Here is a 21710-nt window from a genome sequence, read left to right on the forward strand (position 1 = left end):
AGGAAGTCAAACACAAATGGTTTTGGGTGAAAAGGTCAGCAGAGACCTTTTAAACTGCTTTGTTACTGGTCCATTTGTCAATTAGAAAGCAAATCCAACAATTTAAATACTTAAAAAAAAAGAAAAAAAAAACCTACAGCACACTTCTGTTCACTTATTTTGTTACTATCTAGTTTTGTTAATAAATGTAGATAAATATACATGGTGCAAATTATTTGACATGACCTAATGAAGTTTTCAAGTTACAATTTACTGTATGTCACTGAATTACCTTTCCCTCCGTTCAACTAAGACATTCAAACAAAACAACAATAAATATGTTTTTGTCCCAAAGATTCAGTAATTGAAAAGATCTCACCCTGAATGTTCAACATCTGGCGACCATAGCGGAGTTCCTCTGCTACTGGCTATGGGGGCGAAACGGCTGACTGTGCTAAGTTAAACAGTCTCACCAGTTTCCCGGAGAGGAGCACTAAAACTGAAACCCAGATGTGAACATTACCGCTCAGATGGGAGACTACAAAAAGCTCCCTTCACCAAGACAGAACATATCTGGCAATTGCACAACTATTTCATGTTTCATGTGAGTTATTTAGCTACGAGTGGGAAAAGTCCAGTTTGTGTACAACAGATGACTTGGGTTTGTAGTTTAAGCTGTAAGGAATCAGTTTAACGTCTACTTTACAGTGGAAGTTGTTTTTTCTCTTCCAGTTTTCTGGGTCACTCGCGCTAAACTCAACAAAAAAGTCGACTTTCATGTGAAAACCCAACGTACTCAAACCGAGAAAGCAGGGGAAATGCTAAGTGAGAGGTTGTTTGAGGAATAACATCACAACATCGCAGCATCTTGGCATAGTCCATTTAATTTTCCACTCTACTGTACACAATGCGACAAGTTTTACTGCTGGATGTTATAATGTGGTCGGTCCTAAACTGGTAGTCTCCTCTATTTTTTTAAGTTTTTTAAAGTTTACTGATATCGGCATGAATCATTCACCAAATAAATCCTTCCTAAACTTACAATGTTACTCACTGATGTTCAGCAATGAACCGTGAGCTCTGCTTATTATTCTGCCTTCAACCACCATGTTGAATAAAATGGATTGACCTCCCTAACTCCCTTGTTTTTAAATCAATAACTTTTGTGGCATTATCTACCATTTGCTTTTGAGCTTCACTGAAATTGTGTGATTGAAAAGTGCAGTCTTTTTTTTTTCTACTTTTGTTTACATTTGAACAAGATCAGATGTGGACATTCGCAAAGATCAGATCACAAGGGAGCCTGTTCCAAGTCCAAGTCCAAATTAAATAAATGCTGACTTAACAAGACTCAATGAGGATTATTCCTCTTCCCAAAAGGACAGCCCAGCTCGGTCTGCATGTGGTCTGATGCTGATAATGCTGACAGATGGACAGGCCCAACATTTCAGCCGATCACTTTTGGTCCTGCAACGTTGGGCATCGAGCTCAGTGGTGCCACTGTGAACCATATGTATGCAGGTTTCAATCCAAAGGGTTTCACTTATGTTTTCAACTTACTTTTAAAACTGTAGAATGTTATGTATATAATGTATATTTAGGTCGTACAGTTTTACTCTCCCGTATTGATTGCATTGTCTTTTGTTAAACGCGTCTCTTGAAAAGGAGACCTTGTCCCTCAATGAGAATAATTTTTCTAACATAAAGAAATAAGTAATTAGTTTTTGTGAGAACTACAATTCAGTTCTCCTCTAAATTAATAAACCAGCATTCACGTCTGCTCACAGCAGAGCATCACAGAGCTTGTATTTTCCAAAAACTGGCACATCCCATTCAACTCAGCTACAGACAAACTGACAGTGGTCCGGACTCAGGAATAAGAACAGCAGATGCTCACTATGTAAATGTAGATTTAAATGTGGCAACTGAATGAAGCACATCTTTTATTCGGGATGTAATATTTTAGAATATGTGTGTGCTGATACAAATGCGTAAAGTGTGCAAGTTTTTTTTTTTTTTTTATAAAGTAACTACGTCCAGTCACATTTTAAAACTGCTGTTAGATGAAAACATATTTTCCTCAGAATTCTGCAAACCATGTTTCACTGTGCGCCCCCCCCAAAAAACACAGAAGCTTCATGTATTGCTAAAAATGAATCTTTCAAGGGGTTTTCACAATCTTTAATACAGTCATGCCCAAAAGTATAATGTGATGATAATAAAGGTGTTATAGTATTTTAAATATTCTTGTACAACTACATGTCTTTTATAAACATGTAATTTGTTTTTACAATCGAATGTAAAACTCAGACAGCTGCAGTCATTTTTTTTATCGTTAGTACACATGAAGTCAGATTTTGAACTTCATCAGGTCTTATTATTTAAAGATTAAATTAAACACATACTATAACAAGTGATTGAGTTATTTTCTTTCATGTGTTTTTGATTACGATCCAGGCAAAAAAGCGAACTTTCTACCCATCTGCACTAGGATGAAAGTGAAAAGATGTGTTATTTTCTTATGCATGAACTGAATCCTTTGTACTATTTTAGGTGCTGCTGCTGTGTACTTTGAGGGGTCATTGAGTGCATTTTTAATGTACATCTTCTGCTTCCTGTTCTAATGACCCAGTTTGCCGTCCACATAAAGACTGATGGGCCACCACAGACAACAGCCCACAGGTTGACTCATCAGTGCTGCAGTAGGCTGTGTAAACTGCTTTTCGGTTCCTCCACGAGCTTCAGTTTACTTCAGAGAACTGTGCCAATTGCATAACTGTGATATAACTGCAGAGGCAGGTTGTTTCTGTCTGTGCATCAGGGACTTTACAACACAACATCCTGAACGGATGATTATCCTTTATCTGATCCTTAAGGGCCAGTGTCTAATTTGGTTTTTAGGTTAAAAGAAACCGTTTGCATCAGAGCTGCAATGTAACCTGGGTTGTTGTGTGGAAAGGTTTCATTTACCCAGTTTAGCTGTAAGTCTGCTGACACTGCAAATTTAAATTGTTCTCTTTAATTAAAAAAGACAAAGCAATGCAACTTTATCTCAGCTTTGTTTCTGTAAAAATTAAATCAGTTCCCTGCATGATTAAAGTGGGGTTATGTTATTGTAGCATTCTGGCAAATGTTTGGATTAAAACTGCAGAAAGCCTGTAGTTCTCTAGAACCTGGTTCCCAGGATGCAGCAGGGTCATTGCACTTTATTTAATCTATGGTAATTAGGTGTAAAATGGTCCCTGAAAGCATACTGGAATAAATACCATAAAGGGTCCGAGTCCAGAGTGTAGCTGCTTCTTAAAACAAAAACTCCTCACTGACAACTTGCTGTGGTACTTCTCAATATTTGTTCATAAATAAAAATTTTATTGCAATTAATTAATCTTGCATTATTATAAACCACTGAGAACAAGAAAATGTTAAGCATCACAAACTCGTTTCTTATCCAGATAAGTCCATTTTTGATCAGAGGACAGACTTGCTAATCTTGGATAACTGAGCTCTTTGGAAAACAACACAAGAAATATTGAGACTGGAGAACTAGCAGCATAGCTGTGTTTTGCAGAATCTTTTGCAGGATCTGGTTTAAAGCATCTTTTATAGTTAATATACATGTAATGATTTATTGTGGTGTTGAATAGAAAACTGCTAAAACCTCCCACTAACCTCAGGGTTTGATCTTTAGCTTAAATAGTAAATGGCCTGCACATTTATAACACCTACCTACCTTCTACCTACTCAAAGCACTTTACACTGCTTCTCATTCACACATTTGCCCTCACAATCACACACTATGCTGCTATCTAGCTGGCCAACACTATCCTTTACTGCAGGTGCGTCAGTTTTATTTAACTGGAAAACTTGATTTGTTAGCAGTTAAAATTCTTGCTATTTGGAATTAGCTGAATTATTAATTGAAAAATCGTGGGAATTGAAATATGAATATTCTAATTTATTCTAAGTTTACAGAACATTTCTAAATTTGAAGAGATGATGAATTTGTTTGGAGGAACTTTATACCAGAAGCCAAACAAAGTCATCATATGTTAAATAAGCAACTGTATCTGAATTCAACACTAGCCCAAATTATTGTTTTTAATTAAACAATTTAATTTAAACAAGCACAATGGGATGACATAATTAAATGTGAATTAAGTTTTCATCAAATAACTAAAAGTAGCAGTCTGGTTGGATAATCTATGCTGGGAAGTCTAAATACAGTACAGCAGTATGCGTATTATACTGTATTCATTTGATATATTTCAATTTAAGACAAAGTCATGTTTGTAAGTTCTGATAGTTTTTAAGTTAAATTATGTTGAAAGCAGGAAAAACCCTAATTAAGGATTTTGATGTTATTGATGTCATGCCACTACTGACCACAATTAATCGCTTAAAGTGACTTAAACAGCGTAAATCCCTGTGATGGGCCCACTTCAGGCTCGCACGCCACAAGAACTACAGTGGGATTTAATTGTTAGGACAATATGTTAGTGAAAGATACATAAGCCCATTAATTACTAATGGTTGGCCACAAACATCAAAAAGCTGAACTGGATAAAGGGACATTTGTAGGCAATGACAAGAAAATCACAGTTAACAGGGCACATGCCTTCATAAGCGAAAACACACTGCTGCTAAGTGCTGTAATTTAGTTAGGATGTGTGCTGGACTGAGGAGGGAGAGCTTGATTTATTATCGATGTTGGAGAGACGATATGATTAGGAAAATTTTAATTCCATACCAGGAAACACACCCTTAGAACATGTTGCTCTACAAACCTTTTTTTCCCCAAGATGTCAGTAAAGGTTCTGAGTCATCCGGGTTTGCTTATTTGGAGGTTAAGTCATGTCAACTGGACTTCTTTCTTCCTGGTTCCAAAACATTTTGCAACTCCTTCAAGTAGCTTCTTCAGCCTAAGGGAAAGTTGACTCGGCCTTTGTTTCCTAACTGTCCTGTTTGGCTTGTTAGGTGGCTAAAAGTGGAGGGGAGGGTCGAGCGGAGTTATAGGAATGTCATGACCACAACTCTTAAAACCATTCAGTGCCATAGCAGGGGATTGTCGGGTGTGGCCTTCTTGTTGGGTGTGTGAAGATGTTTTATTCTTCTTGGGGATTGAAGTTAAAAGTGCAGCATTCTCCATGTAAACAAATGTGGCTTCACGTGTTCCTCTCTCGTGCCATTTCTCCTCTGTTGTGTAGCGTGACAATGAATCCTTTTTAGTCTGGCCATAAATTCTGACATATCTGGTGAATCAAAACATTTCATTAATGTGATGACATCAGCTGTGCAAACACAGTACAGCTACTGCCATAACAGACAAGAAAATTGGTCGATGAAATCTTATTGCAGGTTGACTATTAGTTATAAGTGGAAACACTTTGCAGCAGATTGTCTGAATGTAATCCTGTTCTGTTTCCAATTTAATAACTTCTCCAGAAATATCTTCAAATCCCCATAGTAACTAATAAAATAACACATTTTGTCATGTACCATCAAATGGAAACAGGTTTTATTTTTTTATTGTATTTTTTAAGACAAAAAAACACAAAGAATCATTACCAATTCAACTGTAACTTTGTGTTTCCAACTGTTTTATGTCCAAGTTTCCTGAATGTGGGAAATTGAACATGAAGGAAAACTGAAGCACAGAGTGCAGCTTTCAGCCACTACAATGGCAACAGTAATGTATTTTGAGCTGTGCTTTGTTTCTGTCCGCTTGACTATTCATTGCTGCTTAGTGATAAACATTTTGTGTGCTCATATGTGTATGTACTGTAATTTATGTCTTTGATACTGTGCCATTTAACCTCAGTCCATGTCTGGCCCCCACAGAATTCCCTTTTTAAAAAGGCTGGGACAACTGAGGCAGAACTAAAATCAGGTATCTGGGACTTGGTGCTATATATAAAAATTAGATTAGGCCTCTTGAAAACTAGATGGCGTGACAATCTTGAGAAAATTGAATTTTGATGATGATGAACTCATTCAACTCTACTGCTGCTCAGCTAGAACTGAGAGAAAGTGGAGCACAAAGAGACACAGACTTTGTAAAAAAGCAGGGTAAAAATAAGCTCTGCAAAGAAATTTGAAAATGAAATTAAAGTTTTACCACTTTCACGTGTCCTTTTTTTTTTTCTTTTCTAGATTACATAGGTTTTGTTAACCCTGTAGGAAATTGACTCGTTAGACAGCAGTGTTAGACCCTCTGACAGAGCTGCACTGAGTTTCTGAGCAGTTTAAAAGAGATCCTTTGCCGAAATAGTTTTGGTCTGTACAAGTATCTTTAGATGGGCCCTCAGGCTGATTATAGGTTTGGGGCAGTTTTAGTTCACCGTACCGCTGACTAGATGTTTTGATGATGGCATGTTGAAAGGCTGAGATGCTTGAGACAAGAAGTAAAAAGCTGCTCAAAGTCGCATTGAAAGTGCGACAGAAAAATGAGCCTCGGGGAAAACAAAGCATGAGGTCACTAGACAGGTCGTAAGAGGAGTCACTCACTAATACGCCTGTTCATAATATGTGAATAGACTGTGTATGTGAATGAATGACCTTAGGCAGCACTGCAAAAAGAGCAGAGTGAGAAGCAGTCAGGGATGTGAAGACATGCAGTTTCCCTTCAGCGATCGATTTGCCCGTGTTCACTTTAAAGCGGCACGGGGGTCTAAATTGTATTAGCGTAAACTGGTCTCTACCTCACCACACTGCTGTCTCATTTGTATCCCCATGCCGAAGACAGAATTGTGTTGGACATTCATTTATTCAGGTAAGACTAAACATGCAATTTAGATTATTTTTCTTATTTAGGGTTAAACTGCTTGGGTCCGTCTTGTTTCTTAAAAACAAAATCCTCTTTATGTTAATGGTTCCATAAAATGTTTTCTGGTCAAATGTGATCTGATCTAACAAAAGAACTTTTTTTTTTTTTTTAACTCGTTACTTAATGTGAGTGTGTGTAGTTTTAGTCGGTTTTAATGTCAAGATATTGTTTTCAATCACATGAAACCAAATATGATGCTTCTCTACTTCAGTTCAGTTAGGCTATGTGTTTTGTGTTTATGTGTGTGTGAGTGTGTGTGTGTGTGTGTGTGTGTGTGTGTGTGTCTTCATCCATGTATCTAGTGTTTTATTTCTTAGTTCTGCTAACCACAACAATCATTTAAACCTTTTGCTGAAACTAAACAGTCTTGGGACAGCATGGCCCAACTCCCCTCTCCTCCATATGTCAAAGCATCCCTGGGCAAGACAGTGGATCTCCCCCAAACTGCACAAACGCAGCTGTGTTCACAACTTTAGGTCCTTCAAATTGTAAAAAAAAATTGTTTTTATTATTTGACTTAAGGATCAATTGATAAATTTTTTTTGCAGGTTAAGTATTTGTCAGCTCATGGATGGATCCATTAAGTGTGTATCTGAGTTCCTATTCAGACTTGTGTCTTGTTGGAAATGTTGGGAAAATAATGTCCGGTCCCGCACAATGACACTTACCATAAAAGTTATTTGGACCTTAATCCAAACTTGTAAAAACCTGGTTTCCCTCAGTCCCTGAACCACTTCTGTAAAGATGAGTAATTACTTAGGGTCAGTTTATGGTTCTTTTCGGTTATCAGTATAAAGAATGGATGGAGGTGGTGGAGATGTGGTTCTGTTGAAGCCCCCGCCACTATGTTTCGAGGTGCTGTCTGCAGGCCGTGGCGTGGACAGCCGCTGTTGGCATGGCCTGAAAGGAGCCATTCTCCTGCGTCTCGTGCCAAGTGGTGTCAGTCTGCCACTGGCTTTCATAGCATGTGGGTAAAGGACCAGGAATAAATTAGGCAAATCTGTTGAAACATATGGTGTCTTTAAAGATGCATTTGATTGTTTTATTTTTTTACTGCAATGCTGCTTGAGGTGTTTTTAATCTTTTTTTTAAACACAAGATTAATTTTATTGCTTTTAAGAAACATTTTACTTTCCTTTGATCCTAATTTTCCTTCAATAGGGTTTTTTTTTTCATTGCCTCAGCTGTTTCATTGCCCCACTCAGTAGTGCAAATAGAGGTTGCCTAAAAACATTTGACAGTACAGATTTACTCATGTTCTTGATCTGTTTATCAGGGAATTTAACCTGTGACTAGTCTGCTTCTCAGATTTGACGACTACTTTGATTTAAGTGATACGTAATGGCGCTTTGTAATGGTCTTCCCCTCAAACCATCTTCTCCTGTTTCCTCTTGTTACCCACTCAGTCATGCTCCCATTCAGCCCGTCTGGATTTAGAAACCCTCTCTCTGTGATGCACACATCCTGGAATGCACAGATGTACAATATTTTTTTACAGTAGGAAATTTAATGAAATCTTTTTGTCAATCTTTTTGTTATCATTATACAGCGAGCTTAGAAAAACTAATGCTTTACATACAAACCAAACATATTTGACCTTTCTGCGTCATACACTCAAGTATTTTGTAATAATTACATTTAGGTTTCTTAGTTATGCTGGAATGCTCAATTACATTTTTTGGGAAGTGGCAATAAGTTTGAGATTTACTTGTATTTAATAGGCAACTCCAAAACATAGAGGCTTCAATGTTTAGACTCAAAGGAACAGGTAAACATTTTTCATGAGTTAGTTGCAAACATTTTGATGAACCTGAAAGGACTCTCATCTCTGTACACAAAGTGGAGCTACTGAAGCAACCACTTGACTTTCCTTTACGAAATGAGTGCTACCAGTGGAGGCAACAGTGCATTGACCACCTGGTAAAACAGCCATTTGTCACTTTATTCATATTCTTCACTTTTAGCATGGAATAAATAAATATTATTTTTTGGATAAAATCAGATTAGAGCTAGACCCTCAAAAGCAAACTGCTTTCTAATATTGCTTAAAATGTATTTTTTGCACGCAGACATCAAGATTTTTCACATATTCCCCAAAATGGCACATGATTCTTTCATTTTGTAATCACTGATAGGAGAATAAAAAGGAAATTCCTTTAGTGTAAATAATCCCTATTTAAACATTGAATTCTGATTTCTGCAAATAATGATTTTGCATCGATGCAGGGTGTCCTGTTTGGATGACTGGTTGATCAGCTGAATCGCATTGGGTTCTCACTTTGTACCTGCACTGCATCATACTTTTTTGTCATGTTAACACTGAAATATTGTCTGAGTCTGATAAACTTATGTTATTTATAAGTTATGTTCAGTGCACATTCTGTATGCAAACAGTATGATTTCCCTTTGATTTCCTGATGATGTTGCCAAAGCATAATTGGCACATGAAAAATTGAATGTGAATTTCCTGCTTTCTTTTCCAGATCTCAGCCCTGTGACACTCGCCAACCATGAGTGGAGGAGTGAATATCAAAGTCATACCTCAGAGCCAGAGCGACGCAGGTGTCAGTTCTAGTCTCCCTTCACCGCGAAGAGTAATGCCACTTTCTAAGATGGACCCCAAACAACACAGCGGCCTCCCCAATCCCACAGTACAGTATCAGCACCTCACCAGAGGACGGCTGTCTTATTCTTCCTCGTCTGTCTCTTCGGGTCCTGCAGAGTTTTTGAGTAGTGCGGCTTTAAAGAACCACCTGCTGCAGCAAAAAGCTGGCTTCTACTCCCACAGAAGCCCAGCAGCTACAACACGAACTGATGGAACGTGCTCAGCATACAGCAGCCCTCAGGTTCCGAAAAGGGAAGTCCCACGTTCCAAAGATACACTGGACCTCCGCACCAACACGCTGTCCCAGAAGGCTTTGCGTGACCTTCAGTTAAGACGAAATGTCAACAAGAATTGGACCTTTGGAAAGTGTCGTCTGAGGAGTGTGGACAATGCAGATCAGGAAAGCCAGGGAAGAGGGTGCCTGCTTTACAATAAAGGTGCAAATGGGAATGAGATAGCAGGGGTGTCTACAAGCGGAATGGGAAACTTACAAAAAGATATGAGAAACATTTCCAGTAGAAAGTTGGGAGCCTATGAGGTGCAGGCATCCCGCGACAAATCCAAGTCTTATCAGACATTCAACATGCCACGCAGAGGAAGTGAGCCGGGGAGAGTCAACATGGCCGCTGTCGCTCCCTTCAGGTTCAGGTGAGGGCAGTGTTTCACCTTTTAAGATAAACCACAGCACGGACTCAGAGTTTAACAGTGGGACACACTAGAAATGATGTAGGCTCGGTTTAACTATTTTCTCTTGTAAATAACCATCTTCTAGTAGCATTTCAATATTTATTCAGTTTGTTTGTTGACCTTTGAACTGTGTGTGTTTATCTCATCGGTTGTAGGTTTCATGTCCATGAAGACAAAGACGCTTCACAGATGCTGGATGATCTCAGTGACTGCTCATCGGACTCCATGGAGGTCTGCTGTGATGATATTGGTGAGTCTATTTAAATATACCCCCAGTAACCTTTTCACCTCACGACTATAGATGTACCTGATTCTGTAAACCAGTGATGACTGACTGGAAAAGTCAGCAATAAGCGAGTTCTTGGACCTTCAGGTTTTTTTGTAGTGTTTTCCCATTTCTTGTGAAATATTGTAAAATATTGTTTTTAGGCCGTATCCTACATAAACAGACTTTCTTTCTCAATAATTAGAAGTTAGAATAATTTCTTCACTCTGATTTGAGGCAGACACAGCTCAGTTAGGAAAAACTGATGTCATGCCTCATGCACCGATAAAAAAAAAAATCCAGTACCATTTATCTGGTGACACGGCAGATTATTTGTGCTCATACAGTCTTGACCAACTATAAAGCTCTCAATAAATAAAATTTAAATATGTTTTTCAATATGAAATGATTTGAGCATGTGTTCAGCTTGTATTAGAGTGATGACCATGAATGAGAGCACATCCGGATACATTTGTTACAAGTCAAAGCCTCTCTCTCTTCCTCTAATTTCTTATCCACCCTCTCAAGTTATGGATAAAATACGCAAAATACTAATCAAACAATGAAGTGTTCGGGGCAAAAAGACAAGCACCTTGTGATGAATGGTTGCATGTGCTGTACAAATGCTGGGTCACAAACCTAAGAAGTTGCAGTCCTCTGCTCTCACTAATAAAAAATGGATGATGACCTTCATGTAGAATCAAATGGTCTATAATGTTTTGTCTTTATGCTTTCAAACCTATTAAAAGCTCTTCTCCTCCCTCTAGTATTGTCATTATGCCAGAACATGTTGTTTCTGTTTTTTTCGTCTAAAAACTTTTTAACACATTTCAAAGTTCAGCCAGTTTGTCGCACAAAAGGCTGTTTTCCCCTTAATATTATATTGCACTCTGTAACACCCAAGCTGTAATAATTCTGACACTGCACTCAGCGTGGCAGTTGTTCTCAGTTCCCAGCGCCACTGCCAACTCGCAACGAGAGCCTTCGACTGTACTTACCACCTGTTATGCGCATCAGGATTTCCTGAAGTACTTAACTTTTTCTTTATGTCCATGTGGGAAAATGGTTTCTTGGTAGAGAGCAGTTCTCTTAAAACTCACACCATCGTTATCTCAGCACATTTTCTTAAATGCTTCCGTGTCTCTTGTGGGCCATTGTGGCTATATACATGATTCATGTCAGTTTTGTTTAAAACATTAAGTTAAATGTTGTTTCTGGCGCCTTAAATAACCCAGTGCCTCATACATTGTATTTTAGAGACTGATGGGTGTGTGTGTGTAACTGTGAAGGTACTCGTTATTAGTTACACCTTTTACAATGTAATGCAATCAACACAGCAGGTCTGGCATGAATTCTACTTTTACGAGGTTTTAACTTCTCACTTTAGGTTGAAATTGTCAGAAAGGTGCTAATTATGTGTTTATTATTGAGGTCATAGTGAGTGGTGGAGTCGCACTGGGAGTGCATTATATTGAGGGGTCATTCTAAGGTTTTGCCCTCGGATTCAATGTAATGATGGTGGCCAAAATATTAGAACCACTTCTTATTACATTATAATCATATGCTTTTACAGCAGAACAAAAATATTACTAATTAGTAACCTGCTTTTGTCTCTTTGGTTTAATAGTCTTTAACCTAATTAGAAGATGAATTATTTGTAAAAACAACCGAACACAGAAATGAAGTTTCTGCTGTGTGAATTAGTTCTTCTGTGGCACAAACGATTAGATTGAATCGCTTACACGGTAAGTAATTTTGGACAACATGTCTGATGTATTTATTGTTCCTAATTCCCCAACGTGCACAGACTTTAGAAAATGACCTCATAACAGTGCTGGGCCATTATGAAACCCTCTAACTGGCTTCTTAATTATCCTAATGACTCTGTGGTGTAGGAGCCTCAAGCCAGTCTCCTCAGGGAGAGACCAGACTGAGTGGTCCTCGGCTGAGGGTGGACAGATGCAGGACTGAGAGATTGGGTGGTTTGATGGGAGGATCGGCTTTCACCTCCTGTCTGAGTTTTTCTAATCCCAACTGGATGGACCTGAGGGACATTTAAAATCTGTTTTTGGGCAGGAGAATGCCTCAGTCAGTTGCCGTCCAGCTTTAACTGAAAGTTGGAATAATAAATACAGTTTTTGATTCCACTCCATAGAAACATCTGCAGAAACTGAAGCCTAGTTCAACCTTCTGCTTACAAAGCTTACACTTAAATGACTAAAGTTTTGGAAAACTCTTCTCTCCGTGCTTATTTCACTGTTTAAAACTCGGATATGATTTTACAGCTCATAACTGTTCAGTTCACTTCATCCCTAAGGCTGATCACATTCCAGGCAACACAATGATTCCATTAGATCTTTTAGCCCAGTACTTAAGGCTCATGCAGACTCAAACACCATTCTTTTAACATCTTGTTCTCTAAAGTTTTCCCACTAAGCACATGTGGAGGTCCCCCTGATGTCTCGAATCCCTTTGCATCCTAGCAGCTGAGCAGCCGCAAAATGATTGCATGTGCTATCTAGGGAAAACGGACAGCTGTGTAACTGTCCTGTCATTCCATGAAAAAACACACACATGCCATTACTCAGAAGGCCAGTGAGAATAGGAGCCAGATGTGAAAGAAACCAAATGAATGATACAGCTCCATCCTCCTCTCTGATAAGAAGTAGTAATGGTTTGGGGTTTTTAGACAGAAGTTTTTAGACTGAAGGCCACATTTTAGCATCATGGACACAATAACTTTTAAAAAATATTTTACAATAATTTTTTGTTTGTTTGTTTTTTTAGGTATTGAAAACAAGTTATTACAAAGTTGTTACAGTTCATCTTAGGGGGATGTGAAAGTCTGTACTAAAGTTCATGGCAATTCCTCCAATACTCATGACATTTTAATAAAAAAACAAAAATGTCAACCTGTTGGTGGCTCAACAGGAGAAGTCAGAGGCATCACCAAAAGTATCAATTTCCATCCATCTGGGGCCACATAAATGTCTTGAGAAATGTCAAAAGAAAAAATTATTTTATGCAATGTTTATTCTATGCATTAAAGTTTACAGCAAAGTGGTGGATGGATCAATCGACAGAATGCTATCACAAGACCTCCTGAAATCCTGATGTTGAAATATGAATGTGGGTCCTAAATGGAGGAGTTGGCTTGCTTTCTGTCTGATGCAAACTTTAATGCATAAACATCCCTATAGAAACATGTTACTAGGACTGTGCTTTATGATGTAGTTTATAACACTATATCATGATAATTCTTCTCCATGTAAAGAATTTGTCATATTGCAGTACTGATGGTGTGGGCACCTCATATGTACTTACAAACACAACAACCAACATAACAAGATGAACTTATCAGTCCGCATCACTCATATGATCCTGAATCCATTTTGCAATGTAGAAACAATGGGCCTCGGGCGCATTTCAAACTGTTGATGGCGAGGAATTCAGGCAGGGAATAAGTAATGGACGCTGGATAAAACACAATTCAAGAAGATTCTAGAGCTTTTACATTATGCAAGTGCAACAAAATTAATAAATGTTCCAACCTCCAATGGAAGGTTTGTTAAATGTGTGAAAGCAGTCACACATATTTACAAATATCAATAAAATATTAACCTAAAAAATACAATAAGAAAACAAAATCTGAGATACAGCTAAATGTGCATCAAACTATAGGGTTTAAATATATAGTAAAGGTTTCATTTTGGTTCTTTCTCAACCTACCTGTTTTTTTGTTTGATTGGACAACACTCAATGTGCAGCTCTGTTGCTATATGCTAATGTAAGTAAAAAGATTGTTGAATCGTTCATATTGTTTAAAAAAATTATAAAATACTATAAATACTACCAATGGGAATGTGGCATGTCGGAATTTGTTATCTTATGATTCATTAAGAAAATTCCCACTCTCCTAAACAAATGAGCTATTCACTGCATCATGGGAGTGAGGCCACCATCAGTGAGTTAGCAGGGGAGTCCAGAAACCCGTGATGAGAAGCAACAAGACTTGACATTGTTTTCAGAAACTAATTGCCAGATCACTCAAATCACTCCTCTAGTCCATGAGCTGCCGCAGGTGCATTTAAACCCAAATAAAAAGGGGCAATGGAGTGTGTTGTAAACCCAGTGTGAGACTTAGCTCCAATATGAAGGTAGCACTCTAACAGGTCCTGTGGATTTGCATCATCTATTCAATCATGCTGTGTAATTAAAAAGAACTGTGAACTCGAGTCATTCGTAAAACAAGTAAATAATCTCTTCACGAGCATTAGACTTGCATTAAGTATACGTATTTATCCATCAAAATCATTTCTTTTTGTTTTTTGTAAATAGGTGGGCTGTGTTGCAGTATAGTTATGGGCAACGTATGGGTTTCTTTGGTAGCGCTTGTGTGTGTGCTTGTGTGCGGAGCACTGAGGACTGGTGCAGATGACATGCAAGTGAACAGAGGAGGCGGTTTCCATGGAGCAGCGCTGCATGGGAGTGCTGCAGAGACTCCTCAATCCTCCTGAGAGACGACTGTGTGGAATATCTTGAAGAGAAAAAAAAAAAAAGATTACACTCACATGTCAGCAAAACACCCTGCGGAAAACACAGGCTGGATTTTCAATTTAACCCAATCAAGTATCGACCTGTATGTGTATGTTGGCGTATGTGTAAGACACATTCGCCAACACTGACTTGAAGATACTGACTTGAAGATATTTCCAAAGTGTGGTTTTGGGTGTGTTACTTGCCTACACTGGCACATCTTGTCGCTCGCTCAGTCTGAGTGAAGTCACTCATTTGGCCAATACACTTTTGGGGATTTTATGCCAAGTTTCCTTTTTTTGCCTTCTTTTTTTTTTCAAGCAGTGGACAACAGCTACCAAATTGATGTTGTTTTTTGTTTTGTTTTTTCCAAAAATATTACATTATGCAGACAAATTATATGGAGACAGTTTAAAGCTGGACAGCACACAGCTGATGTTTATTTAGCTCCAAATCTGGAATTGATATTAAAAGGAAGCTCTGACAGTATCAAAGGTAATCTGGATCCTCCAGTGTTGTATTTTGTGTGACAACAGCAGTAATATAGTAATACTTCATGCAGTAGTATGGAATTAAATATCTAAATGTGCATTCATATATAAATACTTTTACTATCATCACAAATCATGCATCACGTGTATTGAACAGTGAACACTGGAGGTGAGGGAGGGGGAGGGGAGGAACAAAAGAATCACAGGAGATGGTGGGAAATTGCGGTCTACAGGAGAATGGAAGCTGGTTTTAAAAGCTACTGATGCTTGTTTCTCACTGCTCTCTTGTATTTCACATATTCTTCTGAGACACAGTAAAGAATCTCTAATTCAGGGGAAAAAAATGAGGGAAAGAACGGAGGATGGGTGGGAAGTCGAAAGCGAGGGAGAGGCAGCAGAAAGCAGGGGGAGGAGGGAGCATTGTTGCGTCTGCCGCTGCTGTCATTCTGCTGCTGCGCGGTTCAGCGGCAAGAGGGTGTGCTGAAGGGAGGAGTGTGGAAAAAACGGAGGAAAGCAGGACGGGAGGGAAGGAGAGAAAGGAGCCCCTGGACAGCACTGCAACAGCTGCAGCTGCGGCAGCCTGTCAGGAGGAAAGGGTGACAGAGGGAAGAAAGACAAGACTGCAGGATTGCCTGGGAGGAAGCATTTTATGTGGGCTTCTTTTCTTGCACCGGAAGAATGAGGAAGCCTGCTTCTCTCTGCTGATGCTTCTCTACATGGGCTCATGCAGGAGGTATGCTTGGAAATAGTGTGAAAGGCAGAGAAGGAGACCTGAAGATGGAAAGGACGGATAGCACAAAGGCATACAGCCAAGCAGAAGCCAAAGGAGTTGGTATGGCAGCTAAGAGGGCTAAGTCTGGAGTGCCCCAGAGCACACAGAGGGGTGAACTGAAGGTTTACCGGGCAGGTAGCTCTGAGGGCAGGATACCAGTGCCCTCCAATCTCCGCAAGCAGAGATCTTTGACAAACCTGGCTGTCCTCACTGATGCTGAGAAGAAGTTGCACCTTTATGAGCCAAAGTGGTGTGATGACATGGCCAAGCCTGGAGCAGGGCAGACCAAGACAGGCAAGCCAAAGACAGCAGAAGGTGGCAGCAGTGCTGGAGGGGGTGCCCCTCTCTCTCGAAACCTATCCAAATCTGAGCATTCCTTGTTCCAGGGCAAACCCAAGCCCTTCAGTCCTCTGGCTGCTCCCTCTGCGCTGAGCAAACAGAGCCGTATACCTCGTGGTCCCTACGCTGAGGTGAAGCCCCTGAGCAAGGCACCTGAGGATGGAAAGTCGGATGATGAGATTCTCTCCAGCAAAGCAAAGGCCATCGCAAAGAAGCAGGGAGCAGGAGCTGGAGTGGAATCTGGTCCCAAAGGCCAGGGCGAGGAAGGGGGAGACAAGCCCTTTCTAAAGGTGGACCCAGAGTTGGTGGTGACCGTGCTGGGCGACCTGGAGCAGCTGCTCTTCAGTCAGATGCTAGGTGAGTTTGGTTACCCCCAGTGCGTGTGGCCGCCATGTGCTACAAAGCAAACGCCCCTCTTGTACGATTTCTCTGTGCCTTTCAAAGTCGGCATCCCGCCCCCATGATACAGCGACCACATGGCACCTGCTTGTTGCTGCAGACCCACGTTTCCCCTGAAGGGATTAAATCTGATCACAGAGTGAGAATGGGGGGGAAAAAACATGAAGACATCCTCGTTGTGTTTGCAAAGCATGCTGGTATTATTTGATTGGATGCTTCCCCAGCTTGGCGTTTAAAGCTGTATGCTTAGCTGCAAAGCAAAGCTATAACCATTCTCTATTGTTCTTACTCCTCCAGCATGTCACTCAGGTGTCGGAGGCTTGGTGGCATTGCTTGTGAGAAATGTGCTTGCTTTCTGTAATACTGCATGAAAAATGCCTCAGGGGTTGGGGCTTATTACCAGCAGACAGATCTCCTTTCTAAAGCCCTTGTTTCCTGCAACATGTGCCGATTACTCGAGGGTGCATCCACTGCCCCATGTATGCTTCCAAAAGCAGAGACGGCAAAGGCGGCATGCCATATTGAATTCATTTCAGGCACACAGACACATATTTAGCCTCCTCCCTGCTCCATTCATCTGTAGAGCACTGACAGATGGTTTATACCATGTGTACTCCAACGGTGCGAGTGGCAGAGAAAATGGCTTTCTCTCTGGAGGTGTGGGTCAGGTTTATCAATAGGACAGGCTCATTGAATCATTTGGGTCTTAACGTGGTGATGTGACTCCATAATTTGTTGTTTGGTTATTTTCCCATGCATCTGTGTTAAACTGCAAGTGCAGCATGTGTCTGTTTACGATCAGTATTTTAGTCACCTGAAGGGAGAACTCCTTGTTATGGATGGAGAACAACCCGAATACGGATCCATCAGACTAGATTTTCTTGGAATGGTTCATACTTTTCATATTGCATTTCCCGATGACACTTTTGAGCTGGAAAGCTACAGATAAACATAAATGCTCACTTGACACTTTGATTTTCATTCATTTTTCTAAAAAAACACACAATACGGTCCAAACATGTGCAACACTATTTCTGCATCATCAGGAGCGCATGCTTACTGTTATCCATGTCATATTATCCTATAATTATCTGTCACTCATGTTAGGCACATTTAAACTCATCAGTGTTGTAAACAGTGCAGGATTTAATGTAAGGAATCATGCACATTGACGTCCAAAATTTCTGTAAGCTCTGTCCATTTCTGCACCACACCCATTTCTGCTTTATGAACCTAATTGCATAAAATTTGCAGCAGGATGCCTCAGGCTGGTGCATCTTTTCCCCTTAATGTTCTGCATTGACCTCCATGAGGTTTCCAAATCAGCTGCTATTATGTATCAAAAGAGAAGGTTATCTTCCTAATGAATTATTTATTATCATTAAACAGGATAATCCCAAGTGGCTTTTGTCATGAGTCAAGTGCTTTGGGCCCATGAATGAATAAACAGCCACCAAAATGAAAACAGAACATGAATATGGAAAAACTGGGAAATGACCACTGACTACTGACTTGCATTGATCAGCACGGTAATGAGGGAATAATTTTAATCAAAGAAATATTTATATTAAGTGTATAGGTCGGCATTATCTGAACACTATTAGCCTGGAACTTCCCTCAGCTTGTCTACCGTACATGTACAGTGGATGTGCTTGTTAACTTTAAATAGATGTTTTTATTCAAAGTCTGCAGTACACTCAATGCTTGTTTAGTGCTGTACTCTGCTTCTACAGCGCATCCCATTATGAGCTCAGTGAAAGGATGCTGTTATTTCTGAACATAGGTTTCTTTATCAATATGACCTCAGGAATGGTCAACTTAGTTAAAAGGCTCATTTATTAAACTTGCTATGTACTGTGTGTTTCTGTCCTACCACACTTCTGTACAATGCACAAGGCAATAACTTTGGATGCATAACATTTTTGTTCTAATTGTTTTATTTTATTTGGTGGAGTTATTAAACATCAGCAGTCTCTACTTAAGTTTTGTTTTTTTTATCACAAGGGGGTTGGGTCACAGTTGAGCCTTTCTGCTGTGCAATAGATGAAAATGTCATCAGCCGCCAGAATGTTTTAAAGTAATGAATGTATTGTGACAAATACACTCCCGGTCACGAGGACCGCAGATTCATATCCATGAAGAAAGCAGAAGATTTGAGCAGTGAAGATGGCTGTACTCATGGAATAAAGCTATTTTCAAGATAACGAGGGGATGAGAGAACCTTATGTCATCAGTTAGATGTGCTCTGTCGTGCCAGATCTGCACAGCCTTGACAATGACTTACAGCTGTCCACAAACAGTGGACAAGGTGTGTGGGTTTGAGCACTGGTTATGGAGCTATGCAGGCATGTAGTTTGATTCTTCAGTGTAGGTATAAGTGACATTTGTAAAAATAGTTTTAAAATATCAAGTATTTTATCATTATGTATTATTTGAATACTACAGTCAGACTTAGGGCAAGATTAACTAAGAGTGGGTTTCAATTTACAGCATTACCTGAACACTGAATATTTTAAGAGTGGGAACTGTTTTCAGGTCACAAAACATTTGTTTCCTTTAGTTTTAACAAAGCTGCAGCGCAATTATCGTGTGTAATTGGCCAAGAAAGCCACTGGTTCGCTGCTGATATTCATAAGCTGAAACAATCCAATGTTTTTGAAAAGTGATTTTTAAAAAAGTGATGGCTGTAAGTAGTGAGGAAGTATGAGGAAAAAGTGATTTTTCACCTCTCCCCATTCCTAATATTAATGTTGCTTTTTATTGAAGCCCGCTGATTATTTTCCACTGGATTTCACTCCCTGTATGTCTCACTTTTATTTGGTAGAACACTGTAGGAACTCTGATGTTGACTTAATAGTGTTTAGGGTTAATAAATAAAAGAACATCTAAATGAATGTTTCTATGCTGAAGTCAGAGTCTGCACTTTGTCAGCAGAAGAAAAGAGCAGTTCCTCTGGTGTCGCATCACTCGTGAGACTTTCCTGCTTCAGATAAGCTTCACGATTCTGTCAGTTTTTCTTCTCTGTTTTGTAGGCATCACTGCAATGCAGGCTGCCAGAAGGCCATCAGTCACTGCACAGCTAACGCATTGTATGTTTAATACAGTCTTTACTCAAAACAGATGTGATTCACATATGTGCTTCCCATCTAGGTCTCCTAAATACATTCACAGGAATTTTTCAAAGTAAATTAGACGTATCAATATTGGGACTGTGATGTGACTGAAAGATTCATACGGATGACGTTCCCTGGAGAGCTCACTAATTTTTAAAACATTACGGAATATACTTTTAGGAAAGGAGAGGATATCGATGTAATAGAAGCACGTTCGCCAGCTGTGATGACATGACTCAAATTTATGAAATCTGACAGGAAGCTCAAACACTCTCATCTAGATCTACAGTTTCTCCTGCTGTACTCCAAGGAACAGCACCTGGTGGTCCCTGCAGTAAAAAACCCCAGGCAACCTTATTTGTTTGCTTTTTTAAAAGTTAATTGCATCAGTAAATAAATGTAAATGTAGAATCAAACTGCTTGACTAAAAGAACTGAGACAACCATTTTAATTGCTTTCAGTATGTAATTGACTGGAACCTTAGTGTTTTCACAGTTGCTGGCAATAACGCTTATCATGAATTAATGAACTTAACGATTTGCCGTCCTAACGAGTTAAGGTTAACTCTATATAATTCTGTCCTCGTCACACAACCTCATAAATTACAGTGCTGGTCAAAATAAACTTACTTTGTATTTTTCTGAGGTACAAAAGTTTCCAGAAGACGGTGAAAGCAACTATTGTATAAAATGTTTGACGGTAAACTAGCCCTCAGTGTTTCGGGAGCACTGCTGATTTAAACAAGTCTGACAAACTCTTGTGTGATGGAGATTTTACCAATTCACCCAACCACCTGAATTAGTTCAACACTCACTTGTGAGAACAGCACATTCTTTGACATGTGTTCCCCTGACATCCTACAAGTTTTAGAATGAAATCTTTGCTGTTTGAAAAGAGACCCTGGTGTGAATGTCAGATTACACCCCCCTAGTGGGCAATTTAAGCCGCTGGCAACCTGTGAGTTTTTCATTTTCAGGATAAACCTTGTCCATGCAGAGGGAGGCAGAACTGTGGTTACCATGGTGAAACAGCCCATGGAGTGAAATTTGTTTGCCTAATGATGTGAACATACGTTGGATGTCTGTTTACAAGGAAGACATCTGTCACATCAGTCCAGGCACAAATAAAGTGTGTGTGTTTGGTTGGGGGGGAACCACTCTTAAAACAGAAATACAGCACTAAAACGGCAGCGAGTTTTATTTTGGCACTTTTTAAATGTTTTATAACCTTCTCTTCTGCATGACAGACCCAGAGTCCCAGAGAAAACGGACCGTGCAGAATGTCCTTGACCTCCGCCAGAATTTGGAGGACACTATGTCCAGTCTGCGGGGCTCCCAGCTCAGCCACAGGTTAGTGCATCTCCACTACCTGATTTCGTGTTGTTGCTATTAATGTCTTACACTTTCGGCTATTGTCATATGTGAACCAGATGCAGTTTACATGGTATTAAAACCTTTGACCAAATAGTTTTTTTGTTTGTTTGAAACAAAACACACAGCTGGATTATTGGATCATTGTATAAGGCAATCGTGTGTAAACAGTTGTGCTGTGGCCACTTGGAGAGTTGCCACCTGGTGCACATCTGGCTTCCATCCATCTTAAGTAGCCTTTCTCCGTTACATTGCAATGACTTCATTCTAGGAATCTCTGTTTGGCTCTTATGTGCAAAAGGCCAAGCAGTTGTGGCAACATTCACAATAT

General features: G+C 39.6%; 2 protein-coding genes across 5 annotated transcripts in view; one reads left to right on the forward strand and one right to left on the reverse strand.

Annotated features, from left to right (window-relative positions):
• The window catches only part of LOC137128207 (troponin I, slow skeletal muscle-like), a 71888-nt gene that overhangs the window by 16287 nt on the left and 33891 nt on the right, over positions 1 to 21710 (reverse strand). The window lies entirely within an intron of this gene.
• Positions 1 to 21710, forward strand: part of nav1b (neuron navigator 1b) — a 60875-nt gene that overhangs the window by 2719 nt on the left and 36446 nt on the right. For 2 of the 4 annotated variants that reach the window (XM_067506016.1, XM_067506017.1), the window contains exons 2-4: positions 9286 to 10055; positions 10250 to 10344; positions 21256 to 21358. In XM_067506016.1, the coding sequence (XP_067362117.1) occupies positions 9313 to 10055; positions 10250 to 10344; positions 21256 to 21358 (941 nt within the window). In that variant the 5' untranslated portion in view covers positions 9286 to 9312. Of the gene's footprint in view, positions 1 to 9285; positions 10056 to 10249; positions 10345 to 15603; positions 16855 to 21255; positions 21359 to 21710 lie in introns of those variants that run through there. The other 2 variants (XM_067506018.1, XM_067506019.1) reach the window with 1 other exon arrangement.

This window comes from Channa argus, chromosome 5 (genome assembly GCF_033026475.1).
Source record: "Channa argus isolate prfri chromosome 5, Channa argus male v1.0, whole genome shotgun sequence".
Classification (NCBI taxonomy): Eukaryota; Metazoa; Chordata; class Actinopteri; order Anabantiformes; family Channidae; genus Channa; species Channa argus.